Source organism: Eucyclogobius newberryi, unplaced genomic scaffold (assembly GCF_026437365.1).
Source record: "Eucyclogobius newberryi isolate DKJ021-1_F unplaced genomic scaffold, fEucNew1.0.hap1 SCAF_7, whole genome shotgun sequence".
NCBI lineage: Eukaryota > Metazoa > Chordata > Actinopteri > Gobiiformes > Gobiidae > Eucyclogobius > Eucyclogobius newberryi.
The window spans coordinates 13230666-13251625 of NW_027316389.1; the positions used below are offsets into that span (position 1 = coordinate 13230666).

At 41.4% G+C, this 20960-nt stretch overlaps 2 protein-coding genes and 1 pseudogene across 3 annotated transcripts in view; 1 reads left to right on the plus strand and 2 right to left on the minus strand.

Moving 5' to 3' along the window:
* Positions 1–7015, plus strand: part of fbxo31 (F-box protein 31) — a 10257-nt gene extending 3242 nt beyond the window's left edge. For both annotated transcript variants that reach the window (XM_072434611.1, XM_072434610.1), the window contains 3 exons: positions 1925–2078; positions 2776–3137; positions 4999–7015. In XM_072434611.1, coding sequence (XP_072290712.1) covers positions 1925–2078; positions 2776–3137; positions 4999–5221 — 739 coding nt within the window. In that variant the 3' untranslated portion in view covers positions 5222–7015. The remainder of the gene's footprint in view (positions 1–1924; positions 2079–2775; positions 3138–4998) is intronic.
* Positions 7016–7472: 457 nt separating this feature from the next.
* On the minus strand, positions 7473–13834 carry LOC140348567 (pyrethroid hydrolase Ces2e-like). The gene is made up of 13 exons (XM_072434520.1): positions 13693–13834; positions 12801–12993; positions 12582–12720; positions 12377–12510; positions 11821–11974; positions 11641–11748; positions 10767–10865; positions 10549–10692; positions 10397–10477; positions 10175–10319; positions 7915–8064; positions 7751–7823; positions 7473–7667 (listed from the first exon to the last, which is right to left on the minus strand). Exons 1-13 carry the CDS (start codon positions 13772–13774, stop codon positions 7487–7489), a joined length of 1683 nt encoding a protein of 560 aa, XP_072290621.1. The 5' UTR covers positions 13775–13834; the 3' UTR covers positions 7473–7486.
* Positions 13835–14116: 282 nt separating this feature from the next.
* LOC140348566 (cocaine esterase-like) lies at positions 14117–20537 on the minus strand (annotated as a pseudogene).
* Between the last annotated feature and the right edge of the window lie 423 nt (positions 20538–20960).

Genomic DNA, 20960 nt, shown 5'->3' on the forward strand with positions numbered 1-20960 from the left:
ACCACTGTCTGAAGCTATTGTGAGCAGATAATATCACTTTTGTTGATTTCTGCTGACTGAAAAAATGCTAAACTTTGTTACAGTTTTGGTTTCATGTGGAAAGGCCCTGGCCTGACCAGCCAGAGGAGTTCTCACAATGTTTGTGAGTTAACAAACTCCTCAGAATTAAATTCTTGTTGCAAAAAATACGTGCACATAATATATTATGTGCACGTATTTTCAACTGAATTTAACAAAAGTTTGGTTTCCCGGATTGCTCTACTGTTGTGACGCTTCGATAGAGCAGATTCAAATATTCATAATGACATCTGGTCTTTTCCCGACCGCTTTCACCCTGAGCCTCTAATGTTGTCGCAGTACTAACATTTCAAACTCGATTTTAAGACTAAGCAAAAGGTTCAGTAACGATTTCAATACCACAATAATCATTGAAAAGGTTATTTTTTAGACTATAGACTTTTCAAGATGATTGAATTTTTAAAATGTATTTATTTATTGATACTCGCCCAAACAAATAACTAATTTCTATACTAGTTTAAGTACCAATTCGTAAGCTAAGTATAAGCATAAGTTATCTAATTTTCAATACTTTTGACATCCCTTAGAGCCAGCTTTTCTAGATCAATAAATGTTTAAAATTCAATTCACAGTGACCCATATATCAGCTTGAAGCCGTATGGTGTCCTATTTTTGTGGATTGTAAATTATTCATCTGTCAGGCAACAAATTAATGAAGCTATCATTGGGACGCGCACAGTCCGTTCAGGCCTTCCCCAAGGAAGCGCTTTGGCTCCTACCTTATTTATTTATTTTTATATATTTATTTTGGTCGGGACAGTGCATGTTGATGATACACATACAGTAAACATGCCATTGCAGCCTCACTCTCAGAAACACACTCTAATTCATACACCTGTATACTTGAATACTGGAGGTGGGTGAAGTGTCTTTTCCAAGAACACCACATTGTGCACCAGCGCCCTCCATGTGGCACCTGGCATTCCTGTGGTCTCCCATCCAAGTACTAACCCGGCCCATATCCTACTTAGCTTCTGAGATCTGACGAGATTGGGCATTGACCAGTTGCTATGACCACTTGTCAATACTCTTTATAAATGATCTAGCCCAGCTGCTCTATTTAATTAGACAGTACACCAGATATCATTAAAGACTGTATCAGGTTCTCCCGTTACTTACTGTAAAAGTAAAGGGTTAGGCACAAACTTGAGAAATTAAGTTAAATCCAAGCAAACCCAGAAAAAACAAAACAGCCATCAAATATGCAGGAATGCGGCAACACAAATCTTTCTCCTCCAACACAAGTTAAGCGCCTAGGAAGACTTCAGCAGCAGGTCATCCGTATTATTCTCCATCACCCATATGTACAACCACTTTATGAGAAAGATTACCAGGCATTAAAGTGGACTCTACCACAGCACAGGAGGAATCTTGCTGTAAAGTGCTATAGATATAAACTTCATTATAAACCTGGCATGCCCCGGGCAATCCTGTCAGTGTGTCCATTCGTTAAACATATTATTCTAGCAACACGCAACAGAGCTCTTATCCAGCCAAGCACGTCACATCCCACAAGTCGAGCATTGAATCTCTCACCTTTGGGATTGCTTCTCCTTGAAGTGCTTCGGGACTATTTTTGAGCAAATGTTATGTATCCTGACATCTGTGCTTTCTGGCATGACGATCAATGATGGATTCAATGATTAAAAATCAATCTGGCATGAGCTAACTTGGACTCAATAATTACAAAGATAGTAACTATAAACCGGGTCAATCAATCTGCTATCAGACAGAAAATTCCACCATAGGATTATGACATGTCCAGCAGAACTGTTGTGATGTCATGTGTGCGCAACCTATTTATGTAGACATAATGGATAATGTTTTATTCTCTTTTGTTCATTAGTAATTGTCTGACATACCGGAGGATATATCTTCCTCCTCCGCTGCCTTCAGCTCTGCTACAGCCAGGCCTCTTCAAGGGCACCTACGGCAGCCATGGACTGGAGATTGTTATGCTGAGTTTTCATGGGACGTCGGCAAGAGCCACTAAGCTCACGGTGAGTTCCTGACCAGCAGGAAAACGCTCTGAACATCAAAGCTGGTACATTTGGGATCATCGTCAACAAACAATGTATTAAAACGTTTCATTTTCTTCAACATATGGAACTCATGCATTTTGAAATATGTGTAAATCACCGTTATTTTGGCAATGGTCTCAAAAGATAATTAAACAAAAATGTTTTCTTTGTGCTAAATTACAAAATAGATTGAAATTTCATGTTAATTTCATGTTCATGTCATTTAATTTCAGAACACAGCTGACTCCACTTATCAGCTCAGATGAAGTAGTAAGCAGGTAGTTAAGTGTATATCTCGGCAATTTATAATGAATTAACTTTGTTTAAAAGTATGCAGATACGCATCCTTGTATCGATGTGTATTGACAATAAGTGCATTACGATACATCTATATATTGAGTACAGCCCTAGCATCTGTTGTATTGTCAAACTCTTAATATTTGAGATTTTCAGAAAATGTATGACCAAAAATGATTGGGAAATGTATAATTATGTAAATCACCATTATTTAAGGCATTGTTGGCTCAATATCTTTCCTCTTGTCAACTCGCTGCAGTGCTGTGCAAAAACATATATTCTGTCATTTGATGATAATGAAGATGTTAATCAAAGTTACCACAGAACGCAGCTTGCTTTTGCCCTACACAATATCATAAAGATGTGTCTTGTACCACAGGGAGACCCCAATGTTCCTGCCGGACAGCTCACTTTAGACGTTGACCTGAGTCGACCTGTGGTTCTTCCGGACGAGGAACGCCAGCGCAGTATTGAGGAACTGTCCCGCCTGGTCCTGGGGGTGCATGCCGAGGTGCAGCGGGAGGTGGAACAGCAGGAAACCAATGCTTCTATTGCAGCCACCAACAGCACAGAGGAGGGTGCGTGTGGGGGGGAGGAGAGAAGCGCAGACCAAAGTGCTGGCTCAGAAAACTGCCAGCCAGAGCCGAGCAGCAGCAGTAACCAACTTGAACTCCTGCCCTTTGTCCTGCCTTTGGGGGTGATGGCCCGCAATGAAGTGTACCCCCGCACCTGCAGGAAGTGGTGAGTAAGACTCGACAAAACAAACTACTTATGGAGCTCAGCAGTCCTGCCAAACTCTGGGGATCAGGAAATAAAAGCTTGCTGGGGGCTAATCAGCTACGTGTTACACATGTAATTCAAAATATATTTCTGAAACCTCAAAGTTCAAAAGACATTTAGCCAAATTTGAATTTGTAGATGTTTATTTGGACTAAAATATGATCATCATAGACATTACTCTATGATGTTGTAGTTACTATAATATATTACATTTTTGAGGAACGTATTACTGTAGCCCATTACTGTACACGACAAAATACTTTGTTAATTACTTGCGACTCCAACAACATTGTTTGTGAAGAGAACAGAACCTTCCTCTGCTACCAAATGTCTTTAAACAAGGAGCCCATAGACGTGCTGCAGGTAAACAAACCACCTCAAAGGCAAAGATGAGACGCTTGTTGAGATGTCACCAATGTCTATTGTTGGTGTTAAGCTAATTTAAGCAGCTCATTTGTTGTTTACCTCGTTTTAAATATCTTTAATAAAGCAAAAAGCCATCTTTTTGATACATTTTTATTATATTACAAATAAAGTAGTCCGCTAGTAACGTAATTAAGATACTTTCTTGAGGCAGTAACTAAGTAGTTTAATGCATGAGTTTGTTTTCTTTTTTTCCTCAAATTTAAAACAAGAAAAACAAGCAATGGAACAATACCGATACGTTTAAGTTAAGTATAAGTAATTGAAAAGTAAAGAAAGAAAAAACACTCAAAGGAAACAAAAGTAGGCACAAAGTAAAAGTCCCAATTAGTCCAAATCTGTCAAATTTGTCAAAGTTTTTTTGTGATGGCCCTTTTCCCTGCTGCCAGGATATCCAAAAATATCTGTTGATAATGTCCATGGCCGGAGTTTGGAGGTCCAAAAATGTAGTTCTGAAATTGACGGGGATTGTGATGTCAAAAACAGGCTGTGCCTTGTAAATTTCACTCCAGTATTTCTGAGTAACAGGATAGTCCCAGAACACACGCTCATGGTGTGCCTCCTGGCAACCATAATTTCTGCAATATTTAGCATTTCCTTGTTAATAGTGGGCACTTTGACATGGTGTTATGAAAAAACAGGATACATTCTTACTTCTTTCCATACATGCGATTTTGTGGTTTTCATATATTTTACAAATTACCTCTTTCCCATTTATTTTCAATATACAGTATTTAGTAGAGTGGCTACTGATTTATATACCTTTGATAAAGATTTCAGTCAGAAGGCTATAATTGTTGTTATTATTATTATTATTAATAATAATAATAATAATAATAATAATAAAATAGAATTGAATTTGAAAATAAATAAATAATGAAAGTACTGTTTCTCCAAGCCAAATCATTACTTTAACATTTCATTAGATTTGTATCCAGACTTTAAATCTCAGATCTGTACTGTTTGGTACAAAACCTTGCGTTTTTAGGGTTTTTGGGGGGGTTAAATCTGATTTCAAGTCACTGTCAAAGTCAATGTCAATGTAAAATGTATGTATAAAGCACATTTAAAACAACATCAGCTGACCAAAGTGCAGTTGTAATTAGTAATGGGTAACTAATTAAGTAACTTCCCCAACACTGGTTGCCACATGCCAAATATTCAAACTCTTAATATTAAAATCTTTCTAAAAGTTTATGGGCAAAATCTTCAAGGTGAGAAGGACTGTGGAGCGCCACAGCTGAACTGAGGGGAATGGTAGTTTTCTGGTATTTGGACTTGATCATTTGTCCAGGGCCTTTTTTTCCCCATTTCATTATTTGCAAATAATAAATACCAAACTACCTTTCCCGTCCTCTAAAATAGAAACTATATACTGATGAGCATTTCTTCCTTTCAGTTTTTATGGTACTGGCCTGATCGCTGGACATGGATTCACGAGTCCCGAGCGCACCCCGGGGCTCTTTGTGCTTTTTGACCCGGACCGTTTTGGGTTCATCTGGCTCGAGCTGAAGTCTTTCAGCTTGTACAGCCGCCTCACGGACAACCTGCCCCACGCCCAGGCCCCGAACACGGAGCGCTTTGAGGCCATGCTGCGCAATATGCAGTCCTGGACATCCTGATGCATCCAGCTTTTAGTCTACAGTGAAGTGCGTAACAGCCCGATGAATGCACACATCACATACGTTGTCCTTCGCTACGACCACATTTGCTGTCGACCGCCATTAGTTCTATCATTGTTTGCATCAATAAACCCTGGGCATGGCTTTACTGCCTAAAATTAAGCTAGCGTTGTCACCTCAAGTTTTGCACCAGTGTTCCTCAAATAGCACTTTTGAATGGTGTCTCGCGTCACCATTTCTTACTTAGTTTGACCTTACAAATAACGCCCAGCAGCATGATCACTATAAATATATTATTACGTAATTCCCTGCCCGAAGAAAGTGAATGCGCATTTTTAATTCATCTCATTGATAGGAGTGTATGTGCCTCTGACCTTTACAATCATGTCTGTACTTCATAGTGCTCGAAGGCCGCTGATGTATTCAACAATATAGTATTCGACTTGTTCCACTCTGTTATTTTGCATGTTGCATATTATTCATATGGAATTACTGTATATCTGACCCTCTGTCATTACACCAAGTTTGGTTAACATACACGGTATTATTTTTATTAGCCGCAAGTCATTGACACACAAAATATCTATGTAAATACAGTATAAAGTAGAAGTATACTTTTCTACTGTTGTAAAATTGCCTAGTTGTCATGCAAAGTGGAGTTTATGATAACTTTCTTGGCTGCAGTTTGCTTTCTTAAGAATGATATGATATTGATCTTTGGACCCTTCTATAGTGAGATATACTTGACAATTACAACACTTCTACCACGCCCGACACATTACCCGGGACAAAAATGTACCGCAGTTTAATATAGCCTAGACCTAGACATAAGCTGTATTTATTTATTTATTGTATCACAATATACAATTTATGTGCTTATCCTTTAAATGTATTGCTTTTAGGTGTTTGTTTGAAATTGCCCGACATGATGTTTGTATGGCTGCACATCTTCATCATTATTTTTCCTCAGTTTTGCAAAAAAAAAAAAAAAAAAAAAAGGAACTGTGCAAACCAATTTGAAAACCAATGCTTAAGTGCAGCACTGAGTATCAAAGCTGCACTATGTAACATTTCTGGTGGTGGGCACATCAGTTCGCTTGTCTCCATGTACTTTATGTTATTGCTTTGCCTGAAATGTTCAACAGTTTGGCATTATCTGTAGCATTTATGTCATTTTGGCTGTTTTAATCGCTCAGAAATACCTTGAACTCACCTCTTCTAACACCTGAGCCTGGTTGCTTCACCTGCTTGTCTTTATGGATATGGATAAGTCTCAATGCCATACTGTGGAACATTAGAGGCAAAGCAATAACATCTACACAGAGACAAACAGGCGGCAGGCCGTCTACCAGAAAGGTGGGTGCACCTTTGAGTAATAGTCTGTATTTCTCAGTATGGCCTGATGGTAACGTCCAGTTGCTTTTTATCTACTCCAAGTGCACTTTACTGGGCTGTAAATCCGCTCAGAACCACTGGCCTGCACTTGTAAACTGATAACAGCTTTACTAATTTGTGCATCATTTTTTGCTCATTTTGTCAGCTATTGTATTAATTTATTGACTTTAAATGAACTTTTGTTGTGGTTGTTGTATTCTCTGTGTGGGATTTGTGTGAACCATGAGTACACAGCTTTCAAACTGATTTGCCTTTGATTGTCTCGTTTACATGGTCTGCTTTTTATGTCACTAGCCTAGTCTAAATCGAAATTGATCTATTGAACTGCTCACGTCAAACTTCAGGGAGTTTTGAGCTTAAGCACTATTCTCAGTAAATAAATTAAACTATGAACAAAAATCTTGTTTGTATTCTTTTTATGTTTTTTTGCTCTTCAATGCAAAAGTCACGGTAGTCCAGCTTTCAACTTTTGTTCTCTGTGCATGTGTGTAATGTATGTAATGGACACACATTTTACAATATGTCGATCAATAAACAGGACAACCAGGTCATACAGCACATATTTGACATGGGAAAAACTAAAATTCACAAATCTTCTCAATATGCAGTTAACATTTTAAATATTCAAGTATGAAGCCTTTAGGTTAGGAGACGTTGAGGTAAAGGGATATGATAAAGCAAACCTTGACAGTAATGACTGCATAAAAGTAAAGACAACCCTAACAAAAACATTACATTTTCAGTTAGATCCTCCAAGTTACAGTATTGAGTGTTTTACAATGCAATGCAACTCTTAATTTCATGTATAGTTGATTGAACATAAAGCTAATGCATGCTAACCAATTTAAACATTGCATGTGTCCAGTGGCTTTATAACTCCGTGTGCTCTTTCTTCTCAAGCTCTTGCAACATCTTTGGTAGAGTCTGAGTCAGGAACACAAAGTGCTCCTTCCTCAGCCCCTGGCGGACCACCTGCTCCGTGTCAATAAACAGGTAGTTCTCTTCTTCTCCATACTGTGGCCAGTGCACCAGGCCGTCCCCGTTTGGAGAGCTAAAAACAGAGTAAGCAAGACAATATAAACAAGTAGCACTTTCATTAGGTGTAGGGCAATAAACTTTGGTGATGACACTTACCCAGTGCGAGCAAAGTTTGCCCAGTATTTCATGACACTTAGGGAGAGGTCTATCTCCTCTTTTGAGCATTCTTCTACAGTAAAAAACGGGAATTGTTTTAACATTAATATAGTACCAAAAAGGGGGAAATTTGACAAATATAATTTTCCGGCTGTTTCTCTTACCATTTAGTTGTATATGTGTAGTTGTTAAGCACATTCCAAATACAGCAAACACTTCATCTCCGTGGTCCGCTCCAACAAAATCTGGCCTAAGTTTCTTTTGCATCGGAGGGCTAAAGTTGTACTCATAAACATACACAGGAGCTCCAGCATCTAAAACAAAAGGACAAAAATGGCTTATCCTGAGCAGATATTTCACATTCTCCAAGTAATAGTACATAAAATCAACATACTTCTTTTCATTTCAAATAAAATAAATATTCAAATAAATATTTTCTCTCCTTTTCAAAGGGGGGGTTCAAAATACTGGCTAATTTATAAAAGTGAGTCTAAAAGTAATGAACAAGTCTAAGATTTAAATCATCCCAATTGAGTGGGGCTGTAGTACCCTCTCCTTGAACCGACACCTTAACGTGGTGGAGGGGTTTGAGCGCCCGAATGATCCCGGGAGCTATGTTGCGGGTCTCCCAAGGCAAACAGGTCCTAGGTGACGGGTCAGACAAAGATCGGTTCAGAAGCCTCTTATGATAACAACAAAAACAAGGCCGTTTACGTCGCCCGGAGCCAGGCCTGGGATGGGTGCTCGATGGCGAGCGCCTGGTGGCCGGGTCTTACCCCACGGGGCCCAGCCGGGCACAGCCCGAAGGAGCGACGTGGGGCCGCCCTCCCGTGGGCCCACCACCCGCAGGAGGATAAGGGGCAGGTGCAGAGAGATCTGGGCAGCAGTCGACGGCAGGGGCCTCGGCGACCAGATCTCCAGACACAGAGACTAACTCTGGGGACATGGAATGTCACCTCGCTGGGGGGGAAAGAGCCTGAGCTTGTGCGCGAGGTTGAGCGATACCGACCAGATATAGTCGGCCTCACCTCCACGCACAGTTTGGGCTCTGGAACCCATCTCCTCGAGAGGAGATCTCCTCTGGTGTTGCCCGCGGGGAGAGGCGGTGGGCTGGTGTGGGCTTGCTTATAGCCCCTCAGCTCAGCCGCCATGTGTTGGAGTTCACCCCAGTGAACGAGAGGGTCGCGTCCCTCCGCCTTCGGGTGGGGGACAGGTCTCTCACTGTTGTGGCGGCCTACGGGCCGAACAGCAGTGCAGAGTACTCGGCCTTCTTGGAGTCCTTGGGAGGAGTACTGGACAGTGCACCGACCAGGGACTCCGTTGTTCTACTGGGGGACTTCAACGCCCACGTGGGCAATGACAGTGACACCTGGGGAGGGGTGATCGGGAAGAACGGCTTCCCCTATCTGAACCCGAGCGGTGTTCAGTTATTGGACTTCTGTGCTAGCCACGGATTGTCCATAACGAACACCATGTTCACCGTCACGTCTTCCAAAGAGGAAGTAGAGACTGGGGACTCAGAGGCTGGCTCATCCATCACCCAAGCTGAAGTCACTGAGGTTGTTCACAAACTCCTCGGTGGCAGGGCTCCAGGGGTGGATGAGATCCGCCCTGAGTACCTAAAGTATCTGGATGTTGTAGGACTGTCTTGGTTGACACGTCTCTGCAACATCGCGTGGCGGTCGGGGACCGGAGGGTGTGTTCCAACTACAGAGGGATCACACTCCTCAGCCTCCTGGGTAAGGTCTATTCCAAGGTACTGGAGAGGAGAATCCGACCGATAGTCGAACCTCGGATTCAGGAGGAGCAGAGTGGTTTTCGTCCCGGTCGTGGAACACTGGACCAGCTCTACACCCTCCACCGGGTGCTCGAGGGTTCATGGGAGTTTGCCCAACCAAGTCCATATGTGCTTTGTGGATCTGGAAAAGGCTTTCGACCGTGTCCCTCGGGGTGTCCTTTGGGGGTGCTCCGGGAGTACGGGGTCCGGGGCCCTTTGCTCAGGGCTGTCAGGTCCCTGTATGACCGGAGCAGGAGCTGTGTTCGCATTGCCGGCAGTAAGTCAGACCTGTTCCCAGTGCATGTTGGACTCCGCCAGGGCTGCCCTTTGTCACCGGTTCTGTTCATTGCTTTTATGGACAGAATTTCTAGACGCAGTCAGGGGTCGGAGGGTGTCCGGTTTGGGGACCACAGGATCTCATCTCTGCTGTTTGCAGACGATGTTGTCCTGATGGCTCCATCAAACCCGGACCTGCAACATGCACTGGGATGGTTTGCAGCCGAGTGTGAAGCAGTCGCTGCATCGGACCGTTGTGGTAAAGAGGGAGCTGAGCCGAAAGGCAAAGCTCTCTATTTACCGGTCGGTCTACGTTCCTTCTGTAGCTGTGTCCAGATACCTTTGAAAGACATAGTAAGTGAATGTCAAACCTGTATGGGCCTTTATGGTTTTCAGTGCAGGAACGGTGAAAATAAAGTCCCCGAGAACATCGGTAAAGGCTTTTCGGAGCATTTTGGGATCCTCACTTTTTCCGGTGAACTCATCTACGATCAAATTCAGTGCTACATCTTTGGGCTTTAAACAAAAACACATGCACTGTCAGAGAAATGTACTTTTGAAAACTGTGCAAAAAATGGTACAGTAAATCTCACCTCTGGGCGATAAAAGAGGGACAGTCCGGCCTTCACTTCATCCCGAGTCATTCCCTCTGTCCAGTTTTGAGGTGCCATAAACTGTGAGAGCAAAAATAGAAATCACATTGGTGTTTGGTGTGTCCTGAAATAAAACACTTGAACTTACTTACACTAGGGAGTAACCATCCACCTTCGTCGCTTGTTATACCGGTCATAAATGGGACCTTTAGAAATTGTTGGTTACGGTACAATTCGTCCACAGGTTTGGTCAAGAAATGTCCATCAACAGTTACTATAAATAACAATTCCGGCTTCTACATCAGAGGCATAAAGATAACTCAGTGACAGAGATAAATGTTCATAGAAAAAACAGGTTTATACAACATACCTCCAAGAGATCCACAATTTTTTGTAGATCAATATTTCTCATACAGTTACCAATCATTTCTGTACTTTCAAGGCTGCAGCCGGACATGTTTGCTGCCATCTAGGAAACAGTTCAAATGTGTAAGTAGTTGTAAAACAGAATTACTTTTATTCATCCCAAAAGGGAAAAGCAGAAAAAATCATATCAAAAATAAAGGTAATTTAAAATTGGTAACACATTAAAACTAGATCAAATACAATACAGGCCTCAATGCCTCTACAACTGTTTGGATTCTTCGCTTGCTTCTTCATCTGATAAATCTATCACTTGGAAGCTGTTGGAATTATGTATTTTATCTTACTAATGTATCACGTATTATCATGCTTAACATTTAGTTTGCAGACGGAGCAGTTTCTCATGAAAGACGAAAACAGACGGAAATACCTTACTTGCTTCGCAACGACAGGACTAACTAACTTGTTAGCTTCACTACCAACCATCTATGTCAACAGTGTAAAGTGCTGAGATATATTAAAAGTGTGGGCTGTCATGTCTGTGACCTGTACCAGTGACCTTTTCCACTTAGGGGAAGCTGGTCAATGTGTAGCTATCGTATGGTCCTTAATAAGAGGAAGGTGGACGTGGGAGACCGGCAGAGCGCTCAGAGTGGTGGGCTGTCCAGTGTGTGAACTGGAAGCCTGTTCCTCTTTGTCGTTTCTCCCCCGTATTCCACCGGGGTTAAAGATATGGATGGTCTCTAAAACTTCTTATTTCTTCTAACGTTGTCTTCTTTCTCAAAGATTTAGTTCTATCAGAAGCTTCATATTTTTTTTGAGAAAGATACTGTACAAATGACATATTTTGTTGATATTAACTTCATAATATACTAACCAACCTGTGCAGTGAGAACGGGATCCATTTGAAAAATATCAAAAATTGTGTGTGCTGTGCCACTCTCAGCAATTCCTTGATGGAACAGTCCATTTGATAAAGGTGAGAGGAACTGTTCAATTAAAGACAAACCATAAGATAATGTAGAAGGTGATGAGAATATGAGCTGATGTGATTATCTTACCAGTAAAGACACACTCATCCCTCCAGCAGACTCCCCATATATGGTGACTAGATCCGGGTTCCCACCAAAATTGTGGATGTGCTGCTGCACCCACTTCAGAGCCTCTATCTGATCCAAAAGGCCAAAGTTTCCAGCCATGTCTTCCTGTCCAGTGCTGAAATTATTATTTCGGGGTGTTTCATAATTTCATTTCATTTCATTTTATTTGTTTATACAGATACAATATTCAGACTTTGTTAGAAACCGTTTTGCAGCAGGTTCCTCTTCTGAATTACAGCTTAGAGAAACAACATTCACAACAAGAGCAGACAACCACAAACAATACTCACAACAGTAAAACTGTTCACAGTCAGTGACTACAAGTGTGGCCTTCAGCTAAGAAAAGTGTTTAGGTAATGATCATCAGAGCTGATCATAAAGGTTATGGCGTGACTTAATAGAGATTTTAAAAGTCTGGTGTGATATTCTCCCATTATCTCGGCATGGATCATCCGTTCACTCAAAAGGGGGGAAATAGACTGACACCATTAGGCTCCAATAGGCTCCAAAGTTTTACCTTAAAAATCCCAGAAGTCCGAGGCGATACTGTATCAACACCACGACAACATCTTCATACACAGCCATTGCAGAACCATCATATGAAGAAGCAGCGCCCATAACAAACCCTCCTCCGTGGATCCAAACCATAACCTGTGAAAGACCAGACCATTGTTCAGTTCACTTTGTACAACCCATGTCTGGTCTAAGCTGCTGGTTCTTACTGGGAGCTTGGCATCAGGAGCTGTGTTGGCAGGAGTGTAAATGTTCAGGTAAAGACAGTCCTCTGAAATGTCTAATACTTCTATTTTCATCCCCACTTTAGAGTACAAATCTGCCAGCAATCCTTTACTCTGAATACACCTGGTTAAAAGGATATTATTGTTTTTTTGTGTATTGTTGTCAACTGGAGTTTGTGTACTTGCTTTTAACAAATGTTTTACATGTGCGGTTGTTGAGTGGCATCCTTCACTCCATCCCATTTTTCTACAGGCTGAGGTGGAGCCAGTCTCAGAGCAGGGCCAACAGGCGGCTTGGCAAACGGGACGCCCAAAAAGGCATGTGCACCGGTCTCTTTGCCCTTCACAGTCACGTAGCCGCCTTTCAAGCTGCCCAGAGTTGTTTTAACAACAGGAGCTGTAAAGACATGTTACATTGACTGTAGTAGAATTGATGTGTGTTTCAAATTGAAACACCATATTAAGACCCTCTATCAAATTGCCTATAGGTTACACCCTCATAGGATACAATTTGTGAAAAATGTCTTAATACAATAATTGTGTAATAATTAAATGATTAAACACGTTCTTTCCTTTCACTGAAACACTAAATAAAACCCTGCCCAAGATTTCAAAGGCAAGCCAATCCTTTGTGATTTGAAGGTTTTTGTTATTGTTGTCCATGTTTTTTATGATAACCATTCACTACTTTCCAAAATACATATTTAGATTTATATTGCTTGATTGCTAAGGTGACAGAGGGCATACAGCAGCCAGTGACCTTATGCAGTGGCAAGGGACAGTGTACAGGTAATGTTACTCTCTCTCTCTCTCTCTCTCTCTCTCTCTCTCTCTCTCTCTCTCTCTCTCTCTCTCTCTCTCTCTCTCTCTCTCTCTCTCTCTCTCTCACTCTCTCTTTATCTCTCTCTCTCTCTCTCTTTAACAATAAAGATAAAATGTGCCCACGACATATTCCCTGCCATTAGCTGCATGAACTATTGCTATGCTATTGTGCAACACTCCCTAGTTGTGCAAACACACAAAATAAAGCATGTACAAATAACAAGAGAATCACATTATTAGATCTTACATAACACAGTTGGATGTATCTACTTACCATGCTGGTCAGTGTTGTCTCCTTGTGCATGTAAAAACAGACCCAAAATTAAAGTTACAATGAGGTCTGTGTGGAACGTCATGGTACAAACCCAAAGCCCAAACCAAGAAGCCTTTTGACTAAAGTTTCCCCTTTTAAAGCGCTGAGGCTTTAACAGCTATAAAGGTGGGAGTGGTTCATGTTTGCATTATTCTTTAGACCTTTGTCCTACAAGCTTCAGTTGGACCACTGTGTGAATGGTTATTGAGATAATGATAAAGAACTGTAACTGTTTGGTTAGATATATATTTATTGACTTTCTGACACATAACCTAACTTCTGTCCAGATTCTGTCCAGATTCATGCAGCGTGTGCAGGTTATGGGCTGCTTGACTGTGTGATGTTTGGTTGAAAAATGAAAAAATAGATACACCTAAATATACAGTTTACATGGAAATTCAACCAATTCAAATGACAGGGGAGATTTATACAAAGACAAACGAGTGAGATGTGAAGGAGAGTTTTTTTTATTGCACTTGAGGGTGCAAACATTAATGAGGCAAAGATTCTTAGAGAAAACCTCTTCCCCTGGGCCTGGACTCTGGTGGAGATGAAAGCAACGAGAGGCTGGAGAGGCTGACGCTTCTGCTGCTTCAGATGGAACTTCACTTGCAAGGACCACGCCACAACAATGGAATGTGAAAGAATGTTTATTGATAATAGTGATGATGGAGCGATGATGGAGCGATGGTGGAGCAATGGTGGGGCGATGGTGGGGCGATGCTGGAGCGATGATGGGGCGATGATGGGGCGATGGTGGGGCGATGATGGAGTGATGATGGAGCGATGATGGAGCGATGGTGGGGCGATGGTGGAGTGATGATGGGGCGATGATGGGGCGATGGTGGGGCGATGATGGAGTGATGATGGAGCGATGATGGAGCGATGGTGGGGCGATGGTGGGGCGATGATGGAGCGATGGTGGAGCGATGATGGGGCGATGATGGGGCGATGGTGGGGCGATGATGGAGTGATGATGGAGCGATGATGGAGCGATGGTGGGGCGATGATGGAGCGATGAGAGAGTGATGATGAGGCGATGATGGGGCGATGGTGATGCGATGATGGAGCGATGATGGAGTGATGATAGGGTGATGATGGAGCGATGATGAAGTGATGATAGAGCGATGATGAGGTGATGATGGAGCGATGATGGAGTGATGGTGGAGCGATGGTGGGGCGATGGTGGGGCGATGGTGGGGCGATGATGGAGCGATGATGGGGCGATGATGGGGCGATGATGGGGCGATGATGGGGCGATGGGAGTTGGCTGGATAGAGACTCAGGATGGGGCCACTGTCTCGGGTAATCAGCCCAGCCGATTCAGAACTCCCCCTCCATGGATGGTGATGTGTTAAGGTGAAGATGATAGAGACATGGGGTGGGAGGGCGGGGTCAAGAGAGCAGAGACAACAAGAGCTGCTGTGGATAGGCCTTATAAATAGGGCTTCTGGGTAATTAGAGGTGTGGTTAAAGAGTGGGGCGTGGTTACTGGAGGAGTAGAGGTAGAGGTTGAGGTGTGGTCCTGCTCCCAAACCCAAGTTCTATTAAGAGTGTGTTTTGAAACTTCCTATAATCTGTCCTTTCCTCCTGTTCTACTGCGTTGTAACAACTAAATTTCCTTTAAAATTACTTTATTGACATTTCACTTCTGCTTCATGACATCAAATGCCCTTTGTAGTTTAAGTTAATTACTTGTAAATTAAATCAAAGGTTCTGTGAGTTCCTCTATAGCTCCATGTGCTCTTTCTTCACAAGCTCTTGCAACATCTTTGGTAGAGTCTGAGTCAGGAACACAAAGTGCTCCTTCCTCAGCCCCTGGCGGACCACCTGCTCCGTGTCAATAAACAGGTAGTTCTCTTCTTCTCCATACTGTGGCCAGTGCACCAGGCCGTCCCCGTTTGGAGAGCTAAAAACAGAGTAAGCAAGACAATATAAACAAGTAGCACTTTCATTAGGTGTAGGACAATAGTAAACTTTGGTGATGACACTTACCCAGTGCGAGCAAAGTTTGCCCAGTATTTCATGACACTTAGGTAGAGGTTTAGCTCCTCTTTTGTGCATTCTTCTACAGTGAAAAACGGGAATTGTTTTAACATTAATATAGTACCAAAAAGGGGGCAATTTAACAAATCAACTGAACCCGCTGTTTCTCTTACCACTTAATTTGACCTGTGTAGTTGTTAAACACAATCCAAATACAGCAAACACTTCATCTCCGTGGTCCGCGCCAACAAAATCTGGCCTAAGTTTCTTTAGCATCGGAGGGCTAAAGTTGTACTCATAAACATACACAGGAGCTCCAGCATCTAAAACAAAAGGACAAAAATGGCTTATCCTGAGCAGATATTTCACATTCTCCAAGTAATAGTACATAAAATCAACATACTTATCTACTTTTCATTTAACATTATAGCCTAATTACCAAATTGTTACAACAAAACATGCAGATTTCTAAATTTGATCTGGGGGCGTAAATATTTTCTCTCCTTTTCAAAGAGGTGTTCAAAATACTGGCTAATTTGTAAAAGTCAATCTTAGAGTAATGATCAAGTCTAAGATTTAAATCATCCCAATTGAGTGGGGCTGTAGTACCCTTTGTGTATAAGTTCCACAACATGTCCAGAAAGCCCTCTTAGTCTGTGGATACCCTGAATGGGCTTTCAACTAAAACAGGACAAAAGTGAAACAGAACCAAGGAGGATTTGAGCATTGGAGAAAATAACCATTGCACTAAAGACTGTATCAACACAGAAGGGACTTGGATTTGCGTTAACAATCGGACGTACAACTTCATCTAAAGCCCACATTTGAAGACCGTGTCAGTGAGGTAAACATTTAAAGCAGAGAAAGGGTATGACATGAAAGAGGAGTGAAGGAGCCAAGGAGGCCTTTTTTGTTTGGAAAGAAAACCCTTCTTTGAATAGGAACGGTGGTCTGAAAAACAATCTTCCTTCAGTCGACGACAGCCTCACAAGACCTTATATATATATATATATATATATATATATATATATATATATATATATATATATATATATATATATATATATATATATATATATATATATATATATATATATATATATATATATATTCTTTGAGATGCTTTATTTGTGTTAAAAATATTTTAAAAAAGAAATTGATTTTCAAATAGAATCGTCTCAACTTCTGTAACTCTATCCAGATACCTTTGAAAGACATAGTAAGTGAATGTCAAACCTGTATGGGCCTTTATGGTTTTCAGTGCAGGAATGAGGAAAACAAAGTCCCCAAGAACATCGGTAAAGGTCCTCCGGAGTGTTTTGGGATCCTCACTTTTTCCGGTGAACTCATCTATGATCAAATTTAGTGCTACATCTTTGGGCTTTAAACAAAAACACATGCACTGTCAGAGAAATGTACTTTTGCAAATAGTGCAAAAAATTGGTACAGTAAATCTCACCTCTGGGCGATAAAAGAGGGACAGTCCGGCCTTCACTTCATCCTGAGTCATTCCCTCTGTCCAGTTTTGAGGTGCCATAAACTGTGAGAGCAAAAAATAAATCACATTGGTGTTTGGTGTGTCCTGAAATAAAACACTTGAACTTACTTACACTAGGGAGTAACCATCCACCTTCGTCGCTTGTTATACCGGTCATAAATGGGACCTTTAGAAATTGTTGGTTACGGTACAATTCGTCCACAGGTTTGGTCAAGAAATGTCCATCAATAGTTACTATATATAGCAATTCCGGCTTCTACATCAGAGGCAAAAAGATAACATAACTCAGTGACAGAGACAAATGTTCAGCCAAAAATAGGTTTATACAACATACCTCCAAGAGATCCACAATTTTTTGTAGATCAAGATTTCTCATGCAGTTACCAATCATTTCTGTACTTTCAAGGCTGCAGCCGGACATGTTTGCTGCCATCTAGGAAACAGTTCAAATGTGTAAGTAGTTGTACAACAGAATTACTTTTATTTATCCCAAAGGGGAAAAGCAGAATAAATAGTTATAAAAAATAAAGATGATTTAATATTGGTTTCACAATTGAAAAATAGATCAAATACAATACAGGCCTCAATGCCTCTACAACTGTTTGGATTCTTCACTTGCTCCTTCATCTGATAAATCTATCACATGGAAGCTTCATAATTTTTTTGAGAAAGATACTGTACATTTTGTATTATGGGACACTAAGTACAAATTAAACATTTGGTTGATATTAACTTCATAATATACTAACCTGTGCAGTGGGAAGGGGGTCCATTTGAAAAAGATCAGTGATTGCAGCCGTGCCACTCTCAGCAATTCCTTGATGGAACAGTCCATTTGATAAAGGTGAGAGGAACTGTTCAATTAAAGACAAACCATAAGATTATGTAGAAGGTGATGAGAGTATCAGCTGATGTGATTATCCTACCATCAAAGACACACTCATCCCTCCAGCAGACTCCCCAAATATGGTGACTAGATCCGGGTTCCCACCAAAATTGTGGATGTGCTGCTGCACCCACTTCAGAGCCTCTATCTGATCCAAAAGACCAAAGTTTCCAGCCATGTCTTCCTGTCCAGTGCTGAAATTATTATTTCGGGGTGTTTCATAATTTCATTTCATTTTATTTGTTTATACAGATATGTTGCTCATCTAATTTATAATGGTAATATTTAATTGTGATGCTAAATTATTATTACTTCTGTGTGTTGAATTGGACATGTTAGCACGGAGCACTTTAATTAGAGTGCACGTTCATGAAAGGGGCTGTACCTGGACGGCGTGTGGCGTTAAAAGTAGGTCAGCCACGCCTATTCATTTGTGTTGAGTGTGGCCCAGGTGTGTTGTGGGTGTTGTACCCCTGCGTGCCTCAAATGTGTTATTCTGAACCGTGGACTTATTAAAAGTTGCAAAACGGAATGTATCGTCATGTCATTCGAGGGTGCAACAGATACAATATTCAGACTTTGTTAAAAAACGTTTTGCAGCTGGTTCCTCTTCTGAATTACAGCTTAGAGAAACAACATTCACAACAAGAGCAGACAACCACAAACAATACTCACAACAGTAAAACTGTTCACAGTCAGTGACTACAAGTGTGGCCTTCAGCTAAGAAAAGTGTTTAGGTAATGATCATCAGAGCTGATCATAAAGGTTATGGCGTGACTTAGTAGAGATTTTAAAAGTCTGGTGTGATATTCTCCCATTATCTCGGCATGGATCATCCGTTCACTCAAAAGGGGGGAAATAGGCTGACACCATTAGGCTCCAATAGGCTCCAAAGTTTTACCTTAAAAATCCCAGAAGTCCGAGGCGATACTGTATCAACACCACGACAACATCTTCATACACAGCCATTGCAGAACCATCATATGAAGAAGCAGCGCCCATAACAAACCCTCCTCCGTGGATCCAAACCATAACCTGTGAAAGACCAGACCATTGTTCAGTTCACTTTGTACAACCCATGTCTGGTCTAAGCTGCTGGTTCTTACTGGGAGCTTGGCATCAGGAGCTGTGTTGGCAGGAGTGTAAATGTTCAGGTAAAGACAGTCCTCTGAAATGTCTGGGACATCTACTTTCATTCCCATTTTAGAGTACATTTCGGTCGTAAATGCTTTATTCTGAATACACCTGGTTAAAAGGATATTATTGACTTTTTGTGTATTGTTGTCGACTGGAGTTTGTGTACTTGCTTTTAACAGATGTTTTACATGTGCGGTTGTTGAGTGGCATCCTTCACTCCATCCCATTTTTCTACAGGCTGAGGTGGAGCCAGTCTCAGAGCAGGGCCAACAGGCGGCTTGGCAAACGGGACGCCCAAAAAGGCATGTGCACCGGTCTCTTTGCCCTTCACAGTCACGTAGCCGCCTTTCAAGCTGCCCAGAGTTGTTTTAACAACAGGAGCTGTAAAGACATGTTACATTGACTGTAGTAGAATTGATGTTTGTTTCAAATTGAAACACCATATCAAGACCCTCTATCAAATTGCCTATAGGTTACACCCTCATAGGATACAATTTGTGAACAATTTCTTAATACAATAAATCTGAGATTGTGTAATAATTAAATTATCAAACACGTTCTTTCCTTTTACTGAAATACTAAATAAAACCCCGTCCAGGATTTCACAGACAAGACAATCCTTTGTGATTTGAAGGTTTTTGTCAGTGTTGTCAAGTTTTTTTTGTGTGAAAATCTTTCACTACTTTTCAAGAGATATTTAGATTTAAATTGCTTGATTGCTAAGGTGACAGAGGGCATACAGCAGCCAGTGACCTTTGCAGTGGCAAGGGACAGTGTACAGGTAATGTTACTGTCCTTTCTTTGCACAAGCTCTCTCTCTCTCTCTCTCTCTCTCTCTCTCTCTCTCTCTCTCCTCTCTCTCTCTCTCTCTCTCTCTCTCTCTCTCTCTCCTCTCTCTCTCTCTCTCTCTCTCTCTCTCTCTCTCTCCTCTCTCTCTCTCTCTCTCTCTCTCTCTCTCTCTCTCTCTCTCTCCTCTCTCTCTCTCTCTCTCTCTCTCTCTCTCTCTCTCCTCTCTCTCTCTCTCTCTCTCTCTCTCTCTCCTCTTTAACAATAAAGATAAAATGTGCCCACGACATATTCCCTGCCATTAGCTGCATGAACTATTGCTATGCTATTGTGCAACACTCCCTAGTTGTGCAAACACACAAATAAAGCATGTACAAATAACAAGAGAATCACATTGATCTTACATAACACAGTTGGATGTATCCACTTACCATGCTGGTCAGTGTTGTCTCCTTGTGCATGTAAAAACAGCCCCAAATTAAAGTTACAATGAGGTCTGTGTGGAACGTCATGGTGCAAACCCAAAGCCCAAACCAGGAAGTAGTTTGACTAAAGTTCCACTTTTAAAGCGCCGAGGCTTATACAGCTATAAAGGTGGAGTGGTTAATGTCCGAATTATTCTTTAGACCTTTGTCCTACAAGCTCAGTTGGACCACTGTGTGAATGGTATTGAGATAAATGGTAGAGAACTTAGGTAACTGTTTATTTGAAGATATATTTATAGAACTCCTGACACATAACCTACTTCTTCCAGATTCTTTCCAGATTCATGCAGCGTGTGCAGGTTATGGGCTGCTTGACTGTGTGATGTTTGGTTAAAAATTGAAAAATAAATACATCTTAATATACAGTTTACATGGAAATTCAGCCAATTCAAATGACAGGGGAGATTTATACAAAGACAAACGAGTGAGATGTGAAGGAGAGTTTTTTTT